General features: G+C 34.3%; 1 protein-coding gene across 1 annotated transcript in view; it reads left to right on the top strand.

The window, feature by feature from the left end:
* LRP1B (LDL receptor related protein 1B) overlaps positions 1 to 27007 on the top strand; it is a gene marked incomplete at both ends in the record, with an annotated part of 1929835 nt that overhangs the window by 1335213 nt on the left and 567615 nt on the right. The window contains 2 exons of the mRNA XM_080798957.1: positions 10340 to 10514; positions 11338 to 11432. Coding sequence (XP_080655083.1) covers positions 10340 to 10514; positions 11338 to 11432 — 270 coding nt within the window. The remainder of the gene's footprint in view (positions 1 to 10339; positions 10515 to 11337; positions 11433 to 27007) is intronic.

Genomic DNA, 27007 nt, shown 5'->3' with positions numbered 1-27007 from the left:
ACTTTGTCTTAGCTGGATGTTCTTGCTGATTTTCTGGGCGAGGGGCCTGTTGCAGTGATTATCAAATGTTTTTGCCTTAGGGGCATCTAGGTGGCTCAATATGTCAAGCCTCTGCCTTTGACTCAGGTCATGATCTCAGTTTCCTCAGGTCAAGCACTACATTGGGCTCTCTGCTTTGCAGGGAGCCTGCTGCCCCTCTATCTCTACCTGCTGCTTTGCCTACTTGTGATCTCTCTCTCTCTGTCAAATAAATAAAATCTTTAAAAAAAAAAAAAAGTATTTGCCCAAGGCAGAATTGCACTGCCCTTGCCATGGACAGGCCTAAATAATCTGCTTGGTTTGCTCTCAGAGCTTTTGTTCCCTGAACGCTTTCCTTAGAGCTCTGGAGGATGGGAATGGATATGGTGGCCTCCCAATCTCTGGCCCAGAGGAGTTGAGAGCTCAGGGCCCCACTCCTCAGTGTGCCCCCAGAGGAAAGCAGTCAATCACTCCTGTCTCCCTGGTCTCCGGCCACACTCCAAGCTCACCCAGGGTGTGACCAAGTGTTTCTACCTCTGGTTCATGGCCCCTCCTAACGTCTCCAAACCCAGCAGATTCCTGCCATGCTGCTCTTCCCAGAGCAGGAAGGTGGGTCTCCCCGGATCTGCCGCTTGTGGGGTTCCTGCTTGAAGAGCACTGGCCCAACTGTGCCTCAGATCACCATTTAAGGTAACTCTGATCTGAAAGCTCACTCCTTGGCTCTGTCTCTGTATTGGGCTTCCCTACTCTGATACCTGACAGCTCTGCACACTCAGACACCCCCGATCTTTCTGTGACCCCGTGGGTCCTGAGACCACACTGTCCCTGCGAGGGCTGCACCTCTGCTTAGCCTCTGCTGCAATGTCCCTCAGTGGAGATGACTTCTGAAAGTTCAGATTTTGTGCTCTGCTGCTCCACTGGTTCCTGGAAGCTGGCCCCTCCCCCTGCAGTCCTACTTCCCATTGCTTCGGATTCACTTCTCTGCACGTCCTACCTTTCAGAATGTGGCTGATTTTCTGTTTCTAGAATTGCTGCTTTTCTTCTCTTTGATCTCCTCTTAGGTTTGTAGTTGTTCAGAATGGTTTAGTAATTATCTAGCTGAACTCCTGGAACCTAATGTCATTTCAGTCAGCTACTCCTCTGCCATCTTGCCTCTCTCTCTGTATCTATTCTTCTTTTATCTATCATTTATTCCCCATACAGTACTTTGAAGTAAATGTTACTTTCTGTTTTTAAAAATGAGGAGTCATTTAATTCATAGTAAGAAATGGCAGGGCTTGTTTCATCCAAGTTGGAATTGACTTTATGTGGTTTTTCCCTCCTGACCTAGAGTCCCTTTCTTTTACAAATAAGGAACTTTGGCAAATACAGAGCAGAAAATTTTAATAACCACATGGTTTGTACAAATGTTTATTTCCAATATTCATTTAACATACATTCAACATAATCTGCTGATTCACCTAGTAGCACCTGGGTGAAGTGTAGGAGTATTCCATCCCTCTGCCAACAGTTTGGTTGTTCTGACATAGAAGAAAAAGCTTTTAGAGATGTATTGGTAGTTTTATAAGGTCCCAGGCTACTGTCAATAAAAATTCACTTTTTATTGGAAAAAACTCCAAATGTTTCTGGTTATTCTAGGGCAAAGTGAATCATTCACTTCCTGAAAATTAAAGGCTCAATTTTGGGCAAGTACCATTGATTGAACAAAGTTCTAGAGTCATCTACCATCTGAAAGCGTCTGAGTTTAGCAGATGCTAAAATGAACAAAAAGAAGATTAATACACATTAGAAGTTACCTGTTTATAAAGAAGCCTCATTTATATGGTAGGGAATTATCATATAATCATATTTTTTTAACTATAAAATATAAACTATTTTTTTTTATTTTTTTTCAAGATTTTATTTATTTATTTGACAGACAGAGATCACAAGTAGGCAAAGAGAGAGGAGGAAGCAAACTCCCTGCTGAGCAGAGAGCCCAATGTGGGGCTTGATCCCAGGACCCTGGGATCATGACCTGAGCCAAAGGCAGAGGCTTTAACCCACTGAGCCACCCAGGCGCCCCAATATAAACTCTTTAAATGTAGACCTTTGATCACATTGCTACAGTATAAAATTAAATTCTCAATGGTACTTTGAATCTAATTGGACCTATTTCAAAGTAGATTTCCATTAATATTTGAAATTGTTACCCACTTCTGCCAACAATTATTTTGTCACTGAGTAATAAATTCATCCATTCCCTCTATTTTGCAAGACACCATATTTAATTGTACCCATTAATAAAAATGCTTAGGGAAAAACAAAACAAAACAAAACAAAACAACTATTGTGAAAATTGGTCCAGCAAGAATGAAGGAAAAGAAAACAAGTCAGTAATAAAAGTGAGATCTAGAGTCTAAATTTTGGAACCAGGCCTTGAATTCAAGTAGAGAGTTTGAGTAGTGAACATCTGTTGTTTTGCCTATTTCTAAATAGGATTTTCAATTTTCATTTTCACCCAGGAAACCTTTCAGTGGAAGAATGTCAACATTTGTGATTTAAAAACAGAGAAAAGAAAAGGAAAAAAAAAAAAAAAAAGGCAAAGCCATACCTATAAATGCCATTTTATTGAGAACTATGTATCTATAGCAATGAGTGCTAAATAAGCAATACTTGCTATGTTTACTCTTTATCTTTTAGTGAAAAGGATAGTATCCTATTTTATTTTTTCCCCATAGGGAAATTCTATATGTGGATTCTATATATGAAACATTAGATGGGTGAAGAGATGGCTGTATTTAGCTAAGACTGTCTATAACCTCAGGCGTCTTCATGTCCGGTGAAAGACTGAGATATAAACAATTAACCAAAATATAAGGCTATATGAAATATGCAGTTTAATAAGGGTGTAAGCTACTTAGAAAATTAGCACAAGGAATACTAACTTATTATAAGGGATCACCAAAGTGCTCACTTAGGAAATAGCAGTCAAATTAGACCTTGGGAGGAAATGCTAGCAGATCAATACAGGTTGAAATATCAGTAGTCACAAAGCTCTGGATACTTCATATGAAGGGAGGAGCGAGTAGTGAGCAGTAGCTAGACATTCAGGAAGAATAAATTATTAAGTTAATGAGACAGCAGAGCACAGAGGGTTTTACCTCAGGAAGAAGAGCTGTTTTTATATTTTTGTATTTTTTTTTCCTAAAGGCAGTGAGAAACCACTAAAGACTTTTACAGCTGGTTAAAGGTCGTGATTCAAACTCTTTTGAAGGTAAATTAGGTGGAAATCTGAAACACTGAAAGTAAGAATTATAGATAAGGATACAGCTAGAATATTAAGAAATGTACTAAATCTAGAGCAAAAATTAGACTAGAACAATGAGAAATATAAGAAGGCGATAGATATCAGGGGTATGATATAGAAGTAATCAAACCTGATGGCTGGGAGAGAGGTGAAGTTAACCAGAGGTGGTCATTGGAAAGATGTTGGAATCATTGATGCAGATGTAAACAAAATAGACACCCTTGCTTTGGACATTTTCCCAAATCAGCAGTGAATTATTGCTATGAAATATCAATATTTATAGATTTAGGAGATTAAGAGATATGATTAGTGAAAAAGTTGCAGTTCTGCTTCAGATTCTCTAGGAAAAAAAACAATAACATGGGTTTGGAATACATATATTTATGTTAAAACTGATGAAACCAAGACAATGATAAATACTATATTGTTCAGAGTTGAAGAAGCATAAAATTAGTGAAAGTGTACATAGAAGGCTCCTAAAGTATTTTCAATATTCTACTTCTTAAGCTGGATTGTGTTTATGGATGTTTGGTTAATTTGTATACCATGTGTTATATATAGTAATATGTGTGTGTTCAGATTTTCATAGTTGCAATAAATGGAATATTTAATATTTGCAAAGTTCCCTTGAAAAAACTTGGCAAAAATGTTAACAATTTGCTTTTTTTTTTTAACTTTGCCCCTAAAAACAAATAAACAATTGCCCAGAAACCCACTTCAAATAAATTTTGATTGGATATAGTCATAACTGCTCTCAGAAAATTATGACAGTTGAGATCCCCTTCTTTGAAAGCATATCTGTTTTTGGGCAAAAGCCTTTATGCCCACCTCCAAGATGCTGGTATCAGCAGGTCCACTGCATAGGGGAAAGAAAAAAGAAAGACATTTCACAAGCAAAGAATTGGCAACCATGGTGGGTGGGTGGGGGTGTGTGTGTGTGTGTGTGTGTGTTTTCCATTTAGATTTATCTACATGTCAGCCAATTTATGTGCTTACCCCATTCCTCTTTCAACTAAGGCCTTTGTACTGTGGTCATTTTTCCTCTCACTAACTTATGTCTTTTAATGTTCCTTTAGATTACTGATGATCTGTTAGTGATAATCTGATATGTTTTCTGAAAGTATATTTATTTAGCTTTTGTTTTTGATAGTTTTTTCTGATCATGGTAAAATACACATAAAATTTATCATCTTGACTCTTTTTAAGTGTACAATTCAGTAATTTTAAGTACATTCACACTGTGAACCAATCTCCAGAATTCTTCATCCCGTAAAACTGAAACTTTATAACCATTAAACAGTTACTAACTCCTGGTAATTCTGTTCCCCAAATGTCTACCATTCTACTTCCTTTGTCTATGAATTTAAGTAGTCTAGGTGCCTCTTATAAGTGGAATCACACAGTATTTGCCTATTGGTGAAGGGCTTATTTGACATAGCATGATGTCTTCAAGGTTCACCCACAATGTAGCAAGTGTAAGAATTTTTTTTAACACTGAATAATATCCCATTGTGTTTGTGTACATTTATCTATATAGTTAGATAGATAAATATATCAATGCACATTTGGGTTGTTTGTACCTTTCGGCTACAGTGAGTAATTCTGCTGTGAACATAAGTGTATCTTTAAGATAATGCTTTCAGTTCTTTTGGGTATGCCCCCAGAAGTGGAATTGCTGGATCATATGGTAATTCTATTTTTAATTTTTTTTTGAGAAATTGCCATGCAATTTCCCACAGAGGCTGAATCATTTCACATTACTACCAACAGTACTTGGAAACGTTCCAATTTGTCCACATCCTTGTCAACACTTGGGTTTTGGTTTTATGGTGGTGGTAGTCGTTGTTTTTACAGTAGCCATCCTAATGGGTGTGCAGTGGTCTCTAATTGTGATTTTGATTTGCATTTCCCCTATGATTAGTGATGTTGGACATCCTTTTGTGTTCTTGTTGACCTTTTCCATATCTGCTTTGGAGAAATGTCTATTCCATCCCTTTGGCCATTTTTTAACTAAAAATATTTTTGTTATTGTTGAGATATAGATATAAAGATAATTTTGTTGAGTACGAATTTCAAGTTGAGTTATTGTCTCTCAACCCTTTGCAGATATTATTCTACCATATTTTACATTATTTATTGCTATTAAGAATCTCCATGTTTATCTAACAAAATGCTTTTAACATTCTTTCTTTGTCTTCATGACGATGTTTTTATTTAGTTACCAAGAGTCTGTTGTGCCTCCTATGGGATCATATCTTGCATCAGCCCAGGGAAGGAAAAAACCCTCAAATATTCTCTCTCCTCATTTTCTCTAACCTAGTCTATTTCCTCCTTTGGAAACTGACTAAATACGCTAGACTTCCAACTCATTTAACCTTTTTGCTTCTCTGTGTTGGCTCTGGCTAACTCCTTCAATTTGTCTTATAGTTTACTGACTGAATTGTGTCTAAGCTGCTGGTTAATCTATTTAATACATTGCTTCTTTTTAAAATATTGTTTAAAAATATTTATAAGCCATTTTTGGTTCATATTTATGTCTTCCAAGATTATTAAAAAAAAAAAATTTGGCGGGGCACCTGGATGGCTCAACTGGTTGGACATCTGACTCTTGATTACTGTTCAAGTCATGATATTATGGGCATGGGATCAAGCCCTATATCAGACTTGGCACTTAGTAGGGAGTCTGCTTAGAGAGTCTCTCTCTCCCTCTCCCTCTTCCTCTGCCTCTCACCCCACCCACATACACACACACACTCTCTAAAATAAATAAATAAATATTTAAAAATAAATCAATAAATTATTGGCTATGCTTATTATTTCAAAGCATATGCTTTCCTTTAAAATATTCCACTCACTTTTCTTTATCTTGCACAATAATGTAAAAGCATGTAGGCTTTATAGGTTTAAATCTGTTGATTTTTGTCATAACTCTTCCTTTTATGTTTTGTTTCTTTTTGTGTTTTATTTTTTTGGTCTGATTTTCTATGAGAATGAACTTAATCTAGAGAAATTATGAGGGCCAGGGTTGAGGAATTTTTTTTTTCTTTCATAGAGGATTTGAATTTGCTTCTGCTAGAGGAAAGAGGAGTCACTGTAAACTGAAAATCACTTGAATTTCATTATACCCTACCCAGCCAGTGGATATCTTGTTTATAAACTAGTAATCTCTTGCTCCAGTATAGACCTATGCTTAAAGTTTTTGTCTGTTTGTGTTTGGTTTGAGCTTGGTTTGGTTTTATTGTGTTTTGTTTTCTGTATTGAGAGAAAGAACAGGGAAAATAAGTTTTGTTTTTACTACTAAATTATTCTCCTTTTTAAGCAGGCAAGGAGGTTTTTTGTTTTTGTTTTTGTTTTTTTTTCTTCTTATTCACCTATCAGTGATGATGTATACCCTCCTAAAATACCTGGTATTGTTCTTGCTTAGCTCTCTTGTATTTGTGCATTTAAAGACTGAACCCACTTGCACTAAGCAACTAATAATCCATGGATCTCTAGATTACCACTTGATTTGATTTCTCAGGCTCTTATCCCTATGGCTGCACCAGCCTCCATATTCTCATTTGCCTTCCTTTATGGTTTTGGCTAACAAACAAGTCTGTGTTAGCATGTAGAGACTTTCCTATCTTGTGATCATGATAAATTACTTAAAAGTTACAATTTATCATTTTTCAGAAGATATTATTGCAGTGACAGTCTTTTCAAAATATCAAATCTGTTTTAGTTCAAGAGGTAAGTGTTCCTCAATATAGAAAATTGAACCCTTTGAGAAATTTACTCAGAAGTCTTTGACTTTCTTGAAAACAGAGATGGGGTCAGAATTATTTCAATATATATTTCAATGTTTTTTATTATTTCAATTATTTCAATATTTTTATCAAGGAAAGAAGAAATTCACTAAATATATTGCAGTTTTTTATCTCTCCCACTTTTATGGTGACTTTACCAGATAAGTCTAAAAAAAAAAAAAACCCAATGTAGGTATTAAGAATGGTCAAAAAAGACAAAAGTTTTATTTTAGAATTAAAGTTGATAATTAGAAACTCTAATCTAGTGAGTAGACAAAATATAAGGATAAGAGCATGAGAATTAATATTGGGTGAGTATGTATTTAAATACGTATTTACTCTTGAGAATGAGCTTGAAGACCTTATCTGATATTTCTAATTCAGCTCAGATATCCTTAAAATTATAGATTGTGCATGGTCATTAATTTTTTCATCAATTTATTTAAAATATTTATGTTTAAAGCAGTGTTGTATACATTTGGGAAGGGAGTGATAAAGATATATTAGCAAGAAGCTTACCCTCAAGAAGTATATGTGACAGTAATAATGTGTCAGCAAATAACTATCACATGAAGTACAAAGGGATTGACCAAATACAGTCTTATTAAGTAGAGAAAACTTTCTGGCTGGAATATAGAAAACAATTGATTAGGTTTTTGTGGTTGAAGCGTGATGTTGCCAACAGCTTGCTTATTTTTGTGTGTGATTCAGGTTAGTGGAAATGTGATAAGGTATGAGGTACAGGTAATTCCCTATAGGTTAGAAAGGTCAGGGCAACTCTGGAAATCTGAAACATCAGTATGACTGAAGTGTGAGGTAATTGGTTAAAAATTTTGAGAAATAAAGTTGGAAAGGTAGTTATATTCAGATTATACAGAAAACCAGGCTAAGGAATTTAGACATCACTTTCTGAGTGGTTGGAAGCTATTGAATATCTTTGGGACAAACAAAGGTCATGATGCAGAGCTCTCTAGTCAGAAAAATAACCTCATAGCAACTAAATCATATGGTTGGATGAGGAAAAAGACTGGATGCTATTGCAGTCTCAAAGACAGAAAAAGATTTGAAAGAGCATAAACCATAGAATTGATAAGGACTAAATAGGTATAAATTGCCTACATTTGGCTATGCTTCCCAATTTAGGAGTGCAATGTATTCTCTGACCATGTGATTGGGAGTCAATTAGAAATAAATAGAAGGATTTTGAGCAGTGGAAAAACAGCCAAAAACAAAAACCAAAACCTTTGGAGAATACGTATTTTAGAGGAAATAAAAATGCATTGTGTTGTTTCTGCCAATGCCAAGCAATCCGTGGTAAAAATGCAGAAAGTGTTAAGTCCTTGAATTGGCAAAATACCCCTCAACCTAGCATTAAACTGCTTAACTATGTATCATCTAATGTAATACTCACAGGAATCCTATGTATTATTTGTAATTAGCCTCATTTTCCTGATAAGAATAGAGGCTGAAATTTAAGTGACTTGATTAAAGACAAAAAATAGGCACCCAACCTAGAACATGAAGCCAAATCTTCTCATTATAACTGCAAGACTGTCTTGCAGCAAACCAATTAAGTCCCGAGGGTGAAGGAACAGAAGGAGCAAATATCGTCAGTGAGGCAAATGAGTAAGTCTCAGATGTGGCAGGTTTAGCTTTACAGAGGTGCTGTATTACTTTTTCTCAAGAAAAGGGATCTGGATGAGAATAACTGAAAATAAAAAGAAATTTTGAGTATTGGATTGAGAAATAAAATTCACACTTAAGATTCACCAACTTGTCCGTAAATTGATGATGAAAGGTAAATTGCAGAGGAGAGACTGTTAATAAGAAGAGAATTGAAACATGGAGAATTATCTCCTAAGGGCACTGTGACTAGAAGTTATTTAGAAATAGTAAGAGGATTTCGGAGCAGAAAGGAGGCTCTGTCAGGATTGGAGGACATAAACGTGCAATGGATCCTACCATGCCAACATTACTGTTACAACCCACCCAGACCTGCCAGGTCTCTATGCCTTATTTTGGTCTTTTACATTTTGAAATAATTAGCAAATTTTATAAATCTGGTGTTTTCACTTTCACATGAAAATCTAGCTTTGTGGCATCTTTTAAAAATGATAAAAATGGAAGACATAGCAATTTGAAGAGCTAAGCAACAGGTGCTCTGGGATTCTGGAGGTAGGTGGATGGGAACCACTGCGTTGGAGCAGTGCCTGGGAGCTAGTCAGAACTTGCAGAAAGTCAGGCCCCTCCTCAGAATGACTGAATCGGAGTCTTCCTTGTAACAATCCCCAGAGGTCTTGTAAGTTTCAGTATGTAAGATTGTAAGATTTCAGTATGTAATCTTGTAAGATTCAGTATGCTTTCAGATAAAACTTTGTAAAATAAAGACAAAACCAAATTAGACTGTTTAAGTGCCACCGATTGGGGACTACACTGGCTTACTCTATAGTGTAACATGTTAAAAAGATGTTCTAGTAAATATGTTAAAAAGATTTTATAGGATCCATCATTTTAAATACTTGATTTTAATTTGTTTCTTTAATTAAAACATACAATTGCATTTAAGCCTAAATTCTATCTTTTTTTAAAGACGGCTAATTAAATAATCAAGGAATAAAAATCCAAATATTCATATTGGCTGTATCGAATCGAAACTTAATTAGATTTCAGTAATTTCTGTAGAACCCATGTTGGAGGAATATTAAAAGGATTTTGTTTCTTTGGACATATCTCAGTCAATCTCTGCTAATTATCTATTTTGAAAGATGTTCGACTCTGGTGATTTTTTTAGGAAAGTTGAATTGCTTTATTTCATTTCAGGAACAAATTGGCACATTAAAACACAAATAGCCCATTTGTTGACGGCCCACAAGTACTTTTTCCTAACTAGAAAGATGTGCTACCAACTGGAGAAGCTATTACTCTAATTTGAATTTTGGTCACCTTGGCCCATAAGACTGCTGCCTGTGTCTGCTCCTAAGTGTTTACTAGTGAATCATTGAGTGTTAGTGTAATTTCAATGCTAATTGTTGCTTCAGGTTTTCAAATGGCTCAGCAGTAAGACATTAATGATTATTCATGCCTTAAGAAGGGCTGATAAGGGAATGAGATTACCATCTTGTACAATTTTAGCTAACAAATTAAAGTGTAAATTAAATTTTCCCTGAGACAGAAAATAACTTACTTGGAAAGTCAAAAAGAATGAGCAACTTCATTCACTTTTAATTTTCTCTTTCCTGTTTTACAGATATTCAGAGTATCAGAGGGCTAGCGGTGGATTGGGTCTCACGTAATTTATACTGGGTTAGCTCCGAATTTGATGAAACACAAATTAATGTAGCACGACTAGATGGCTCTTTGAAAACCTCAATTATCCATGGAATCGATAAGCCACAGTGTCTTGCAGCTCACCCAGTCAGGGGGTAAAGTATGATTATTTTTTTGTAAAGTTTTCCAAAAATTTCACACATTTTTGTCCTGATTTGATATAAAAACTTTAATTCAGAGTAATTAACATATCAACTATACCAGTCAAAAAAAGTTAATATGGAAATTGTAAAAGAGATCCCTGGTTAGAGATTTCTGTTATCTGCATGAAGCCAGATCTTTATACATTATTGCAACTTTATTAATTTATGTTTCTAAGGAGTAACAACAGTTCAGAATTTAAGAAAAGAAAAAAAGAAGATGCAGGGGAAAGTCATTAATTTTCTTTCAAACACCAGTTTTAATAACATATTTACCTGTGTGGTGATGTTATTGTCACTGCTAAGTAAATCAGATTCTCTCATCTTCTGGCTAATCATCATGTACCCATGTAGAGAGCTTGTGTAGGGTTAAAATACTTTCTCTCCCCAGTGCTTTCGGGGGAATGGTTGAAATGACTTTGTTTTCTTCTTTGGTGTCTGGTTTCTCTAAACCCAGAGGATTCAATCTGGATGCATTACTTTAAATGGAAGTAATTTACTATATTTATAGGTAAATATTTCAGTTGTGAATGTAAGAGGGCAAAGAAAGTGAGTTGATTGTCTCCTTCAATGACAGGAAAAAGAAAGAGTGGTGCTTTCCTCCCAGGCAAACATGCACCTTATCATCAGCAACGCCTCAACAATTCAGGCTCTTCTTAAAAAGAATTAATCTTATACCAAGAATTTATGTTGACATTAACTTTATTCCTCAGTGTATGTTTCTAGTTAACAAGTAGGTCTATCTCTAATATTTTTAATTCATATCTCTTAAATTAAGGAAACTCTACTGGACAGATGGAAACACAATTAACATGGCAAACATGGATGGCAGTAACAGCAAGATTCTCTTTCAGAATCAAAAGGAACCAGTTGGTAGGTTTTTTTTTTTTTATAATAATCACTGCAGTTTTTAAAATGACAAACCTATACAATGTATCTTTGATTTAGAACTTACAAGAAATTATTATAGATTAGTAATATAAATTCAATCAGGAATAGCTCAATCTCATTGACTCCATTGGATCTATATTGGGTAAGGAGGAAACATTCTTTTTGTGGATAAGAAGATAAATTCTTTTGACATGAGAGCTTTTATAGTATTTTTAGTATTGAAGTCACTTAAAACTTGATGTAATTAATAAATATCTTACTTTCAATGGTGAATACCTTGATACATTGTTACAGCGGCAATATAATATACTAAAACTTCCCCTGATCATTGTTGTGTCATTATTAATAGTTATAATGATTTAAGTATTTAGTATTTAGTTTTCAACAATTTTTATTCACTATGCAGTAGGTTTATTTGGTTTGTTCTACCTTTGTTAACTATTATAAATCATTAGCTAAAACTCAGTGGTGCTGGAAGAAAACTCAGATGTATGTACATAAAACATTTTTAAAAAATTTTAACTACAAAGATTCTTTTACAAGTTTAATATGTTATATATGTTTGTGCAAATATCCTTTACATTATTATCTATATTTTTTTTCAAATTCTAATCACTCCTCATTTTTTCTTATATTGCTTTAAGAGGCAGAAACTATCACACTGCCTATTTGTCATCTCAAGTATCTTTCTTTTTTAAAAAAATTTATTTATTTATTTATTTATTTGACAGACAGAGATCATAAGTAGGTAGAGAGGCAGGCAAAAGACAGGAGGAAGTAGGCTCCCTGCTGAGCAGAGAGCCCGATGCGGGGCTCAATCCCATGACCCCAGGATCTTGACCTGAGCCGAAGGCAGAGGCTTTAACCCACTGAGTCACCCAGGTGCCCCTCAAGTATCTTTTAAAAAAAAATAATCCAATAATGAATCTAGATTTTGATATCATATTACATGCAAATGATGGAATATACAAAAGAAAATCGTAATTTTGCTTTGAATTAAACACAATATATTTTTAATTTGGGGGAAATTAAATTCACCATCAAGCTTTTTGGCAATTATTCTTATTTTAGAGATGTGGTAGTATCCTTATTTGAAGTAGTTCGTTTTTACTAGTGATCATTCAGTAAAGATTTACTATCACTAAAATTTATAATAAATAATTCTTTTCATTTAGTCTGTAGACTAAACCTCTGATAGAAAATGATAATATTAACAACTCTTTTCTTTGGACTGGCTATTCTAAGATTTGATACACAATTGGAATTCAAGGTAGTGTTAGAAATTAAAGGGAAATTGAAGTGCTAATACTTCTATGTGGAAAATGATAGGACAAAAGAAACAAGGGGCTTTACAAGATTAGGACCCATACAAAAGATTTAATTTGGACTCAAGCAATTCAGTTGGTGCTTATCTAGAATTGTTCAGAATATTTAATATGGAAAAGTGAGTATGATGAAAATAGTATGAGCAAATAAAGTCCTTATACTGTAATGTGGGAACCACAGGTTATACCAAAATGTTAATTTATATGCTTGTTTCTATAATAGGAAAACCTTATCTTCATTAATACTAAATTCCATTCCCCTACTCAAAATAAATTTTAGAAAAATCTAGCAGCTTATATAAAGAACGTTTATAAGAAAAATAGTGTTACCTGTTTATACTTTGAAGTTGGGCCTTCAAGGCGTTATGTACCAAGTGATATTTTTAACTGTATATGAATGAGGATTCAATATTCAACAACAAATATTAGATGTCTACATCACGTGAGTTATTATTAGTTTGGAAATCACTTTAAAATCAATTCAGACTGATACTTTTTAATTTTAACTTGTGTAAGACATACTATTTTAACCAAAATAATCCAGAACCTCACTGCAAACGATGCCTTAAGTCAGCATTAATGAGTATGGCTTGCAAGTCATTTGTTCATTCAGTACAGATATTTATTGAGTATCAGGTTTGTACTAGGCCTGACACTGCCCTTTTCCTTAAGGGACACAAGAAGCTAAATCATTTTAGATTTCATTAAGTAAATTTAACTCAGTGACCTTCAGCAAATTAGTGTTACCTTAGTAGTACTTGCTTTCCTCATCTGTAAAATTGAGACAAAAATGTCTATTTTATAAAGTTCCCATGAGGATTGAATGAGGAAAATTTATTAAAGTAACATCTGGCCTTTAATAATAGAACCTGTCAGGAGTAATAATACAAGGTATATTGGGTCCAATAGACTGGAATTTGAATGATTTGATTGTCTGCAGTACTGGTAGAATGAATGAGTTCAGTGAAGAATAAACATACAACAGAATCTTTAGAAATCTTGCAGAGAAATATAGGTACCAAGTGAGCCTCTGATATGAATAAATTTTTATGTAGATGTGAGGACTCAACTCAATATTGGTTTGCTGCTAGTACTAAGAGGTAAAGTTTGAAGTGGTTCAATTCTTCTCTCAAATCTTCCCAACATAAGCTCTGGAGCAAAAAGACAACTGAACCCTCATCTTCTTGTAGTTCTTTACAAATAGGTCTTACAAGTTCCTTCTGTAACTTTCTACTTTAACTAACTAGTCATGTTACCCAGGTGCTAAAATTGGTCTCTGCAAAGCTGAATGAGAGACTGTGTTGTCCATATATAAATGTAACAAAGCATTTTCCCTTTTTATGTTTCTGGATATCCTGATGTTTTGTGGGAAATCCTAACTACAACGTATTCTACCACATTTCTGCCCACAGATATCTTTATTTTTGATGTACAGAGGAAACAAGTGAGCAGGTGAAATTATCTCCTGCCTCTTTTCTCCTTCACTTCCCTACAATGAATAATATTTCTATGTTGGGAGGTCCTTAACATATCGTTATCATTTGCCATCTTTAAATGCTCACTCCAAGATGTAAGGTACAAGAGGGAGAATGAACTTCAGGAACCTAAAAATTAAGGACAACTTAATAATTAACACATTCACACAAAACATTCCTCTTGCTGTGTGTGAGCGGCAATATGGTTGGGGAAAAAGTTGTTTTAGCAACCAAACAGATAGGGATTTGAATCTCTGCTTTAATACTTATTAACTCTGTAACTTTAAACATTCTTCTTTCCTTTTCAAAGGCTCAGTTTTATTATCTTTAAAATAGAGATAATAATGTCTACATTTGGAGCTATTTTTAGAATTAAAGGCACATATACAATATCTTATGTTCCAACCACTCTGCACTTACACACTCTAAAGAATATATACTTTAAAGAATATGTCCATATGTATATTCAAGAATATATCCTTCACATAAGTACAAAGATATCCAATATGTCATTGTTTATAATAATACAAAATTTAGAAAGAAACTAAATCTTCATCAAAAGAGGAATGAGTAAATAAATGCAGCATGTTTATGTGCTGAAATACAGGTATATATATAAATATATATGAAAAGACATAAATAGATCTCAGAAACGTTGAGCGAGAAAAGTAATTAGCAGAACGGTACTTACAATATGGTACCACTTACGTAAGTACAAAATGAAACATACATTAATATATATTGCTCCTGGATGAATAAATTTATAAAACAAATGGAAAGTGGTAAACTGGAAATGTGCACACCAATTTTATAATAGCAGTTCTCTTTGGGAAGGAACAATAATTACATTCACAGTGAAGTTTCATCTTTATCAAGAGGGACTTTACTGTATTAGTAAAATTTAGGTCATATTTCATAAAAAGATTCAAAGTAAATATAATAAAAGTTAATATTGTTTAATTCTGGGTAATGAATATGAGTGGTCATTAATTTCTTCTCTTCTCTATGTTAAATACTGGCTTTTCAAAATATCCCCCAAACAGCTTGTTGTTTAGACAAAGCTGAGCTTCTTACTTCCCACACTGAGGAAGAACTTTAAGTCATCAATGTTTTAGCAGTGTCTCAGAGAGGGAAAAACAACATTGAAATAGTAATTGAGATTTAGAAGTCTGGTGTAGGGTAGATGTTTCATTTGGAGGCATGGTTAAGAGCATTAAGTAAAGATCATTATATAATTCTGGACTGGTAGATACAGAAAGATTTTGAGGGAATGTGGGTCAAAGAGTCTTGATGTATAAAGTGTCATTTGTTGCTTTTTGGTTGAAGAGTTGATGGGCTATGCGGAAGTTCCTGAAATTTTCAGTAATATTATCTTGAAACCGATTTACCAGACTAAAGTTTCTTAGAATAGTAAGTTATGACATTAAAGATAGTGGATAGTAAAGACACAGTAATGTAGACAATAAGGTGTGTTTTGGGTTTTCTCATCTATAAAATTAAGCCTCTGTTTCATAGGTTCTTTTTGGCTTTTCTTTTTACTCATTTAAAATACAGTAAAAGCATCCTTTGTGAAGAATTGTGTACACTAATGTATTTTTCTCTAGCTGACTCTGAAAAATTATCTACAATAGGAGATGGGAGACAGTTGTGTGTCTTTCAGGGTTACATGAGAAACAGAACCACTCAAATATGTGGATAGATAGACAAATAGATAGATAGGAAGAAAGAGAGAGAGAGAGAGTCTAGTTATATAGATATAGATATATAAAGAGATTTATTACAAGGATTTGTGGAATGAGATTGTGGGGACTGGCTAGACAAATCTGAAATCCTCTGGCAGGATGGAAAGTCTAAGGCAGCAGTTTATACTGTAGACCTTGGCTACAATTTCTTCTTCCTCATAGAAACCGTAGTTCTCTTACAGCCTTTCAACTAACTGTATCAAACCCACCTAGATTTTTTAGGATAATATCCTTAACTTAAAATCAACTGACTGCAAATAGTAATCACATCTACAAAATACGTGCACAGCAAAATCTAGATTAGTGTTTAATTGAACAACTGGGGATGATAGCCAAGCCAGGTTGACACGTTAAATGAACATCACAGTTTTTAAACACAAACTTCCCTATATTTTATCCACTCATCTATGTGCTTACAAATATAGTGATTGTTTATGTTGATCCAAACATAAATTTCCATAAGTATTTAAATAAAATCTAGTAAAAGCTCTATTAAGCAGAAACAATAAGTGAACAAAATATAGCTGGCATTAATTACCCATGCTTTCTGATTGGAGGCTGGGGAAATGACTATTATACAGAATTTAACATGTTTATATAGATTATTATATAAAGTATGATAATGGATCCTTTTTAGCCTAGGAGGAGAAAAAGAAACAATGCTTAAGAATGTTTCAGAAATAGCCACATGTAAATTTAAAGAAAGAGAGGGAGAGAAAAACATCTCTACAATAACTCCTCTTTCTTAAATCTAAATCCATGTATTAAATGGCTAATGTTAAGGTGTTATGCTAAGCATTGTGGATGACACAATGACTTTTTATGTAATACTTGCTTTGTAGCAATGACATACTAATGAGAAAGAGAGTCAGAAACATGTGGTAAGGATTCACATGTTGATCTGTATGTATGTGGGCCTCTTAAAATAAAGAGGAAAAAAAAAACGTGTTCCTACAGAGTGCCAATTTACTGGGAAATAAGGCAAACGGGAGATATGGACCCTTTCCTCATGGAGTTTACTATCTAAAAGGAATTGAAGTATGAGTCAAACTTTTCCACTCCAGCCATATTTCCTTCTTTGCTCCTCTCAACTTGTTAGACTTTTTACACTAACAGTACATTTTAACAAAGTATTCCCTTGCCCAGAAATGTCTCCCATCTCAGTTGTATGCCTATCTGCAAGATTTCAACTCAAATATTATTTCTTCAAAGAAGCTTTCCCTGACCTCCCTTGACAAGGCCGAAGTCTCTTAAAATAGACACTTAACACCATTTCATCTTACAGCTCGTCATTATTTTAGACTTCCATTTGTTTGTTAAATATTTGAATAACTACTGCTTACCAACTAGAAAGGAAACTACAAAGTTAGAGACCATATCTGTTTTATTTACCATTGTGTCCTTAACTCGTAGCTCAATTCTGACATGTTAGTAGATCTTCAACAAGTATTTGCTGAATGAAGTGACCACTGTTTCCTATCCAATAGCAACAGGTTCTTACATGATTGCATAAATCCAAGATTTATTTATATATCATAGCTGAGTAAGATTACTTTGTGAAAGTAGTGCATATTAAGTGATCTGAGTGTTGTCCATGTTGCATTTCCTTCAATTATCTGATGAGTAGAAAATACTTATATTTATGCCATAATTTTCTCAAAGCAGGGAGTGTAAGAATTTTATCAACAGGATTGCTTATAAATAAAAGCATGGCTAGCTAGAGAGGAAAAATTAGAAATAGTTTATTTCCAGTTGCTCTTTTCAACATGTTCCTCTTGCTCTTTCTCCTCCATCTCCTGTCTAACCTGGTGGCCATTTGGCTCTCGTCAGCACCTCAGAGATTTCTCGTAGAAACAAAGAATAGGGCAAAAATAGACATGGTTAACTTATCTACTTATCAACAAGTCCTCAGTATTGGATGTAAAGATAAAACTAAATTCTTTGTACAGTAATGCCTTATTCATTTTGATCATTTATAATTATTATAATTTTTAATATATACCAATAGGCTAGAGAGTCTATTATCTATAAATTAACTATAAAAAATATCATTGTGAGTAAGTTTACAGCAGGAAAGTCTTATCTATATTCAGTCACTTCAGATTCTTTATTTGGGATGGATGAAGGCCAGGTAAGATGATATGGGTTTCAAGCTATTATAGTCATTGATTAAAATAGGTTAAAGTTTGGGGGTGCCTGGGTGGCTCAGTCTGTTAAGCATCTGCCTTCAGCTCAGTTCATGATCCCAGGGTCCCGGGATGGAGCCCCATGTTGGGCTCCCTGAAGCCTGTTTCTCTCTCAAATAAATGAAATCTTCAAAATAATCAAACAAACAACTAAATAAATAAATAGGTTAAAATTATGTAGCATAGTAACTATATTTTGAAATTAGTATTTTCACTGTGTGCTTGAACTGTTTTCCTAAAGTAAATTCAAAAATATGTTGTTTACTACTTTTCACAAAATCTGAAGCACTTCCAATTATTGTTTTCTTTTTAAAAAAAATTATCGTGCTATTGTTTACTTATTTTTTCCTCCTCTGGAGAGCCTAGAGCTGCGATGCAAATAAGTGGACTATTTTTTTGTTTGTTTGATATGTAAAATTGAACTGTTATTTAGTATAGCATTGTAACTAATACACAGGGGTACAAAAGCCCTTGGCTCTGGGGATCCCAAAGAGACCAAGTTCAGCCACTCAACGATGACAAAATCCAAAGGCAGAGAAAGGAGTGATGATGAAATCAGAAACAAATTTATTTCAGCGAGGCCAGCAATCAAAGATCGTCCCCAGAATGTTGAAAATACTTCCAGGTTTATATAAGCAAAAGTGTGGGGGTAAAGGTGGTGGGTAAGTGCAAGTAGGCAGTGAAAGTCAAATACTCATCTTGGAGTCAATCTCAGGAGGGGTCTTTCTGGCTCAGGGCAGTCCTTATTGCCTGAAGAGGTTGTTTTGGTTCCCATCAGGGAATGCTTTGCCCTAAAAGTTCGGCCTAACCTTACCGCCAAGCTAGAAAGAAGAACCCAACTAGAAAGTCTGAGGACAAATGGAGGCATCCGAAGTTCTCTTTCAGCATGAAGGTTAAGTCTCACAATGAAACATTTGATATAGAAGAATCTTGGAAATAATCCCAAGAATTGATGGCATTGTAATCCCACTTGATAAGATTTTCTTAGAACTATTCCCCTGAGATGAATTCTAAAATGGACTTTTCCAGTACCAGTGGTAGACACATGACTGTGTGTAAAAGATAAGTACAAACCTATTTTTCTTGGCGTACGTGATTGCCATATCCATGAAATACATATGCATAGGGAAATTTGTTACTTTGTTATTTACTTAATCAAGCTGCACTGATATTTTGCACTGCAGGAAGTTATTGTAATTGTTTTTTCATGGTGAGTCTGTCTGGGCAAACTCTGGCTTAAACTCTTGCCTACTGTATTCCCTAAACCATTTCCATTAAGAAAATTAGGTGAGTAGGAAAGGAACAACTGTTCAGTTGCTCTTCTTTTCGGGTATATTGATTATCAGATTATAATTGATTTTTCCCAGATTTAGAGAGGAAACACAATATTTTGTTTGGTGAGGCTGGGAAGTATCAACTCAAAGCAATCATTATCCGTCCTCCTCTATGGAACCTGAATTCTCATCATGAACCCCCAACCTTTGTGTTTGCTTATCCTTAGCCTAGGATGCGTGATACAATAGAACCATCCTCACTTCGGCAAGAAAAATAACATAATTACAGTGACTACTTTTTAAGCACTTAGAATATGTCGAGCACTTGTAAAATGCTTTGCATTAATCACTTCACACTAATCATTTCTGGAAGGGTTTCTTATCCTTCTTTTATAGATACAGAAAGTGAGTCTTGTTGAAAGAAGTTAGTTGCCTGTGATGGATAGTAGAGTGGAATTCAAATCCAAGTTTATCGGCTTCCAAAGCCATATTAAACCATAACCATCATGCTATACCTAGAGAGGCTGATTTCATGTAGTAATTACCTGACCTCAAGCTAAGATCAGGGAATAAAATTGATACTCTTTCAAGCATAGAAAGTAGAAGAAAAAAATTCAGAACCTGGGTACTCCTGAGAAATGGATGCAGCAGTCAGCTTTTCTAAGCAACCAGGGAACACAGGAAGCAATTCCACCTCTATGCCAATGTACCTCACTATTAATTATTTCCAAATCTTTAAATGCTACTTTTCAACAGAAATGCCACTGATATACTAGGCTTTCCAATTTGTGAAATTGTTTTTATGTTGTAATTCACTGGATTTCCCTTGCTTGTTTGTTGTTAAATCCATATGTGTGACATACTTGAAATAGAAGTGCATCATAATCTTATCAAAACAGCCAACTTGGCATTTTAGGACCCTGTATCACTGAAGACTAAGTAATTGGAGCCTTCAGGCAGTTTGGGCTGAATAACTTTGTTTCTGTTAAATACAAATCAACATTCCAGTTATCCATTGTTGAGCTAAATATTCTCAATTAAGATTTATTGCTCAGTCTTGGATACATTAAGTGCTTAGAGCAGTTTGCGTAACAGAGGATTTTAATTTTCTACTTAAAGCCATTTCCATGTTTAAAATGTTTACATATTATGAATTTTATCCCTTAAGCCTCATATAAAGCAACTTGGCTTGTCAATCAGCATTATCCTTCATGGTTTATTCTTAAGAATCCAGTGTACTATGTATTTTATTTTCTAGATATTTTCCCCTCATTTTCTTTTTTTTTTTTAAAGATTTTATTTATTTATTTGAGAGAGAGGGAGATCACAAGTAGGCAGAGAGGCAGGCAGAGAGAGAGGGGGAAGCAGGCTCCCTGCTGAGCAGAGAGCCCGATGCGGGGCTTGATCCCAGGACTCTGGGATCATGACCTGAGCTGAAGGCAGAGGCTTTAACCCACTGAGCCACCCAGGTGCCCCTCCCCTCATTTTCAATGTAATCCCAACCAAAATTCATTTGCTTACTCAACCTTCAAGTACATCTTTTTGAAACCTACCAAACTTTTTTTTAAAATTATTATTTAATCATTCCAACCCATATACTATATAATGTGGATTTTGAACTTTATTCATGGATAACATTCATAAGCACTTTTTATCACATCAACAGAATCCAAGGGACCTCATTTTTTAAAAGTAAGGTTAAAACAAATTTCTGTATATATTTTCTTGCTTGATATACGCAGTTATTTAAATATATTTATTATGCAGCACGGTCACTTTTATTGTGTATGGAATTTAATCAATATATAAAAGTCATTCTCCCCAAAAGAAATGTTAAGAAGAGCTTACAAAAAAGGCCAGAGGAATTATGGATATTAAAATTACACATTAATATAAACATAAATAACTTAAATTTATTATATTTTTATCTGATCATTTGTTTACTCATTTTTACTCATTCTTTCAATATGATCAAGTTTAAAAAAAAAGGTTATTAAAAAAGGTTATGAAGTGTATAGTAGGTGTCAGAACCTGAAAATAAAACCTGGGATACATTATCAAGAAGATCATAGTCCAGTGAAGTAAAAAGACAGAAATAGTTACAAATCACTTGATGCAGTGTCATTCTTGAGTACTCTTCCCAGACACCATAATGGTAATATAGGTAGACAATGTGAAAATAGAAGAGACAACCAATTTTGTATGAGCAACAAAAATAGAGAATAGTACCCAAATTGGTAATATTTGAAATTTCAACTGGATCTGGAAGGGAAAATATACTTTTGTTTTTAAGGCAGGGACAGAAGAGAAGGGGCTTACCTTATTCTTAGTAAAAAGGAAAAATAAGCATAAAAGGCACAAACATGATATGTCTAGAAAACTCTGTGTGTCTAGGGGAAAAAAAATCTAACACAAGGGAATGTTTAGGATTATATTGACAGAAAGTATAATTTTAAAATATTCAAATGATGCAGTCCAGGGCTTTTAAAAATATTTTGTTCTACTTCTTACCAAGCTATAAAATATAGCTTTGGTGTATTATAAAACTATAGGTATTAAACCTTTTAAAGTGACTTTTTAGAACAAAACACTCCTCAAGAAAAGCCTGTCATGGAGTCTGAGCTTGCCTCCAGTTTTGCATGTGTTATTTTCACAAGTCACATAATTTTTGCCAATCATTAGAAGCTTGAAATATAGGATAAATTATCTGAGATGAAATGATTAATTCGAAGGAGGATGAGGGAGAGGCTGAAATCTTAACTCCCTGAGATAAAGAACTAATTACCTTAGTTCTGTAACTCTATTTGTTGTCAGTGACTTCTTAAAGTAGAATGAATGGAGAGGGATGATTTCAAGAAAGAATTTAGATCAGGTTAAGATAATAGTGGTATAGACACTTGCAGTGGAGGAAAAAAACACACAAACAGCCAACCCCCCCTCTCCCGCCAATTTTTTTTTTTTTTTAACCTTTCTTTGGCTAAGAAACTGGAAATTAGATTGACAAATGACAAACCACCCAGACAAAAACAGGTTTTTTTTGTTTGTGTGTTTGTTTAAGATTTTATTTATTTGACAGACAGAGATCACAAGTAGGCAGAGAGGCAGGCAAAGAGAGAAGGGGAGGAGAAAGCAGGCTCCCCACCAAGCAGAAAGCCTGATGTGGGGCTTGATTCCAGGACACTGGGATCATGACCTGAGCCGAAGGCAGAGGCTTTAACCCACTGAGCCACACAGGCCCCCCAAAATGAATGAAATTCTTATGGTTAAGTGGGAAAACAAAAGAAAAAAAAAAGAATAAAAAGCATACTGAATAGTTCTGGGTGCCTGGGTGGCTCAGTGGGTTAAGACTCTGCCTTCTGCTCAGGTCATGATCGCAGGGTCTTTGGATCAAGCCCCACATCAGGCTCTCTGCTCAGCAGGAAGCCTGCTTCCCAATGCCCCTCCCACCACCTGCCTCTCTGCCTACTTGTGATCTCTCTGTTGAATAAATAAAATCTTAAAAAAAAAAAAAAAGATACTGAATAATTCCAACACCACAGTGGTCCTTCCTACTGCCCTTTTATGACCATACCTCCCCTTTCCTGCCTACACCTCTTTCCACTTTCCTCCCCACACCATCAGTCTTCCATTTTTGATATTTTCTATTTTTAAAATGTTATATAACTGTAATCATACAGAATGTTAACCTTATGGATAGCTGTTTTTGTCTCAGCTTATATCCTCAGAGAGTCATTGAAATTGAATCTATCAGTAGTTTTCTTCTTTTTCTTGCTAAGCAGGAGGCCATGATATGTCAATACCAGTTTATTTATGCATTCTCCTCTTGCAGGCGATGGGATGATTCTAATTTTTGACTACTACATATAAAGCTGCTATAAACATTCATGTGCAAGTTTTTGTGTGAACATAAGTTTTTATTTCCTGGAATAAATTCCCAGGAGTGCAGTTGTTGGGTCCTATGGAAATGCTTAGTTTTACAAGAAAATGCCCAGCTGTTTTCCAGAGGGGCTGTACCATTTTTCATTCCCACCAACAATGTTTTAGTGATCCTTTTTTTCTCTGAATCCTTGTCAGCATTTAGTCTGTCACTACTTTTATTTAGGCATTCTTACAGGTGTGTAGTGATGTCATTGTTACTTTAATTTACATTTTCTTTTGATGTTAAACATCTTCTTCATGTGCTTAATTGTCATTTGTATATCTTCTTCTTTGAGATGTCTATTCATTTCTTTTGCCCATTTTTTAATTGGATTTTTTTAGCTGCTGTGTTTTGAGTGTACTTTTGTTGATACTAGTCTTTTGTTCAATTGTTGTATGTTTTCAGTAGCCTGTTTCTACAACTATCACAGTTCCAGAAGCAGAAATAATGTGTTGCATTGTCTGATATGTGGATTGCAAATATTTTCTCCCAGATTGAAGCATGTTTTTTATTGGGCTTTACAGAACAAAAGGTTCTAATTTTGATGTACCTGCATAATTGAGAGATACTGTAATAACAAATGAAATGCACAATCTGAATATACCTCACATCAAGTTATCTCAAAACTATCAGTTGTGGGAATTACCAGAGTTGCAAATTCTAGACTAGGATTTTAGCTTGAAAAGGAAATACAAAAACTTGTAGTACTAAAAAATAGCTAGGATTTATTGTGCTAGACACTAATATATTATTATAACAATTTCATAATGATGAAGTGAGGGGTTAGCAAGGTGGAGGCTGACTGATCTTTTGTAGGTGAACCAAGAAGTGAAGAGACAAGCTGAATTGAAAGGTGGTACCTTGTATTTATATTTACCTCAGAGGGAAGGCAGGGCTAAAGCACAAAGACCGATCAGGTTTCCTCAGCATATTTATTCCTGCACTAACAAAATCTAAGCATTCTTAAGAGAGATTTTTTTGAGATAGCGTGATAGCAATTAGGCAATGAACCCCACTCTACTTCCTCATGGAATAACCATGCTCCTTTAGAGCTAAAAATTCAATGTTTCAGAAACAGTTTTGCCTCCCAGAAATCAAGCCTCTTCTGGTGAACTCTGAAAAGATCTCCATTTTGGAGTATCCAGAACATTATAATTCTTCTACAGGTTCAGTGAGGGATGCAATTTTATGATATTTCTTCACATACTGTATAGTCTCAATAGTCAGTTTCCGTAACTATCACAATCCCATATGCAGAAGGAGTTGTATTCTATTGTCTGAAGAAAATGCTGTAAAGAGAATATTTAGAAGATTTCAACTTTTTTTTTTTATACATGTCTGGAGGCTTTGAAGTTAATCATTTATGTTTTATTATCCATGGTACCCCTTCTTCGCCATCTATATCTTTAGTATTCCTCTGTCTCCAAAGAGACTCCCCATATTACACTTCCAGGCAATATTTAAAAGGCCTCATTAAACTTACTGCATATTCAAATTTGAAGGTTCATAAAAATATGCAGTTTTTAAAAGGAATTCCTTAATGTTTTTATTCTAAAATCACTTGAAGAGAATTTTTTTTCCTTTTAATACTGATTCCTGGGACCAACTCAAACCAATTAAGTTTGAACTTCTGGGAGTGGAGCCCAGGAAACAATATTTTTAATAGTTTTCCAGATAATTGTAATGCATAGACAGGGCTGAAAAATTCGAAATGAAATTTGGTGTCTGAAAAATATTAGGAAATTACCACCTTTAGAAAAAATTAATTTAAAAAAAATCATTTTTCTGTATATTTGCATTTTTGCCTTAATTCCATATTGCATAGTACATTGATTTAATTTTGAGTCATTTAAAAAAGAAATGAGACACACAAGGTGAACTTCCCAGTATTATATTTTTTTAATTTTTAAAACAATTTTAAAAGATTTTGTTTGAGAAAGAGAGCACACAGAGGGATAGAGAGAGGGAGAAGCAGACTCCCCACTGACCAGACAACCAGACAACCAGCCCTCTATCCAAGGACACAGATCAGGACCCGAGCAGAAGGCAGATGCTTAACTTACTGGGCCACCCAGGAGCCCCTGAACCTCCCAATCTTAATTGTAACAAAATTTAAAACCCAGTGGACTTAATTTTTTTAGTAATATATGGAAATATATTTAGACTTTATTTTTTCTAAAAAATAATATGTAGTTTCTTATATCAGTGTATTTCTATTGTAAGAGCAATTACATAATTTTGGCAAATTATATTGTCCCAATTAAAAAATACACTGGGCTATTTAAATCAAAATATTAAAATAATACAGAAAGGGATATCTTTGATTAAAATAAAAAGGGTCAGAATGAAAGCACATTATTCACTCTACATTTTTATAAAAAATAGAAAAGATAGGTTAAAAAGGTAGATTTTTATTTTCATAAATGTTTTTAAATTTAAATGATGACTTCTCTTCCTTTGATATACCTGTTATATTATTGAATCTAGTTTTCCTCTTTTGATTACCAAATTTAGATGATATTAAAAATAAATGTGTCTTATAGAAAAAAGTCTATATTAATAGTGATATATTCTGCAGAAAGATCCAACAGTCATTTTAAAGATGTTTTAATCTCAGTCACCCTCACCCATTTGAGGACATTTTAGTGCAAACATAATCATATTTCTTTGCATAGGTTTAGGACACTTTTATAAACATGCTTATATTTGATCTGTTTTCTCTTGGCTATTGATTTAGCTTTCTAAAATCATTGAGTAGTTTCAAGTGCATCAAAACACTCTCAGTTTACTGCTTAGTGATTCTTCTTTTGAAATAGTGCAACAGAGACTTGATTCAGAAATTATTGCAATAAATGGACACCAATTAATTCTTCAGTGTTATTAAGACCTAAGTGTATGAGAATAACAAAATAAAAAATCTTATGCTGTGAAAACATTTACATTAAACACTTTAAAAATCTGTACTTCTAAACATGCATGTATCTATGAATTTAAAGCATATTATCACCAGTTTCTTGAGTTCATAATAGGATTTTAAAAATATTTCAATTCAGGGCACTTGGGTGGCTCTGTCAGTTAAGCATCTGCCTTTGGCCCTGGTCATGATCTCCGGGTTTTGGGGGTGGAGCCCCACATTGAACTCTCTGCTCAGTGGGAAGTCTGTTTCTCCCTCTCTCCCACCCCCACTCATGTTCTCTTTCTCTCAAATAAATAAATAAAATCTGAAAGAAATATTTCAATTCTGTTTTATAAACCCAGGAATAAACATGCTCAAGAACATTCAGAGATTAAGCTAATACATTTAACAGAAGAGAAGATATACAAGCTAGGTGACTGATCACATGAATATGTAGGTTAATATAGGAACTTAATTATTTTTTCCTGTGAATCTTAAAATGATTAATCCTACACTATTCCATCATAATATTGATGCAAAAACCTAAACCATGTCAAGTAGACCTATTGAATCATTGCCCTTCTTCTCTGTTGTCATAGCATGTGGGTTTAGGTAGTGCATTAGAAAATTCTGTTGTGGAGATAATTCAACTTTAGTAGACAGCACTCCTTGAAGACAACTTACAATTTTAATAATGAAATTAATTAAATAACTCATTCATTCATGCAGTGTTTATAAAT

The sequence above is a fragment of the Martes martes genome (genome assembly GCF_963455335.1).
Source record: "Martes martes genome assembly, chromosome: 3".
Lineage (NCBI taxonomy): Eukaryota > Metazoa > Chordata > Mammalia > Carnivora > Mustelidae > Martes > Martes martes.
The sequence above is the reverse complement of the archived record's forward strand: the minus strand, read 5'-3'. Positions and strand labels throughout refer to the sequence as shown.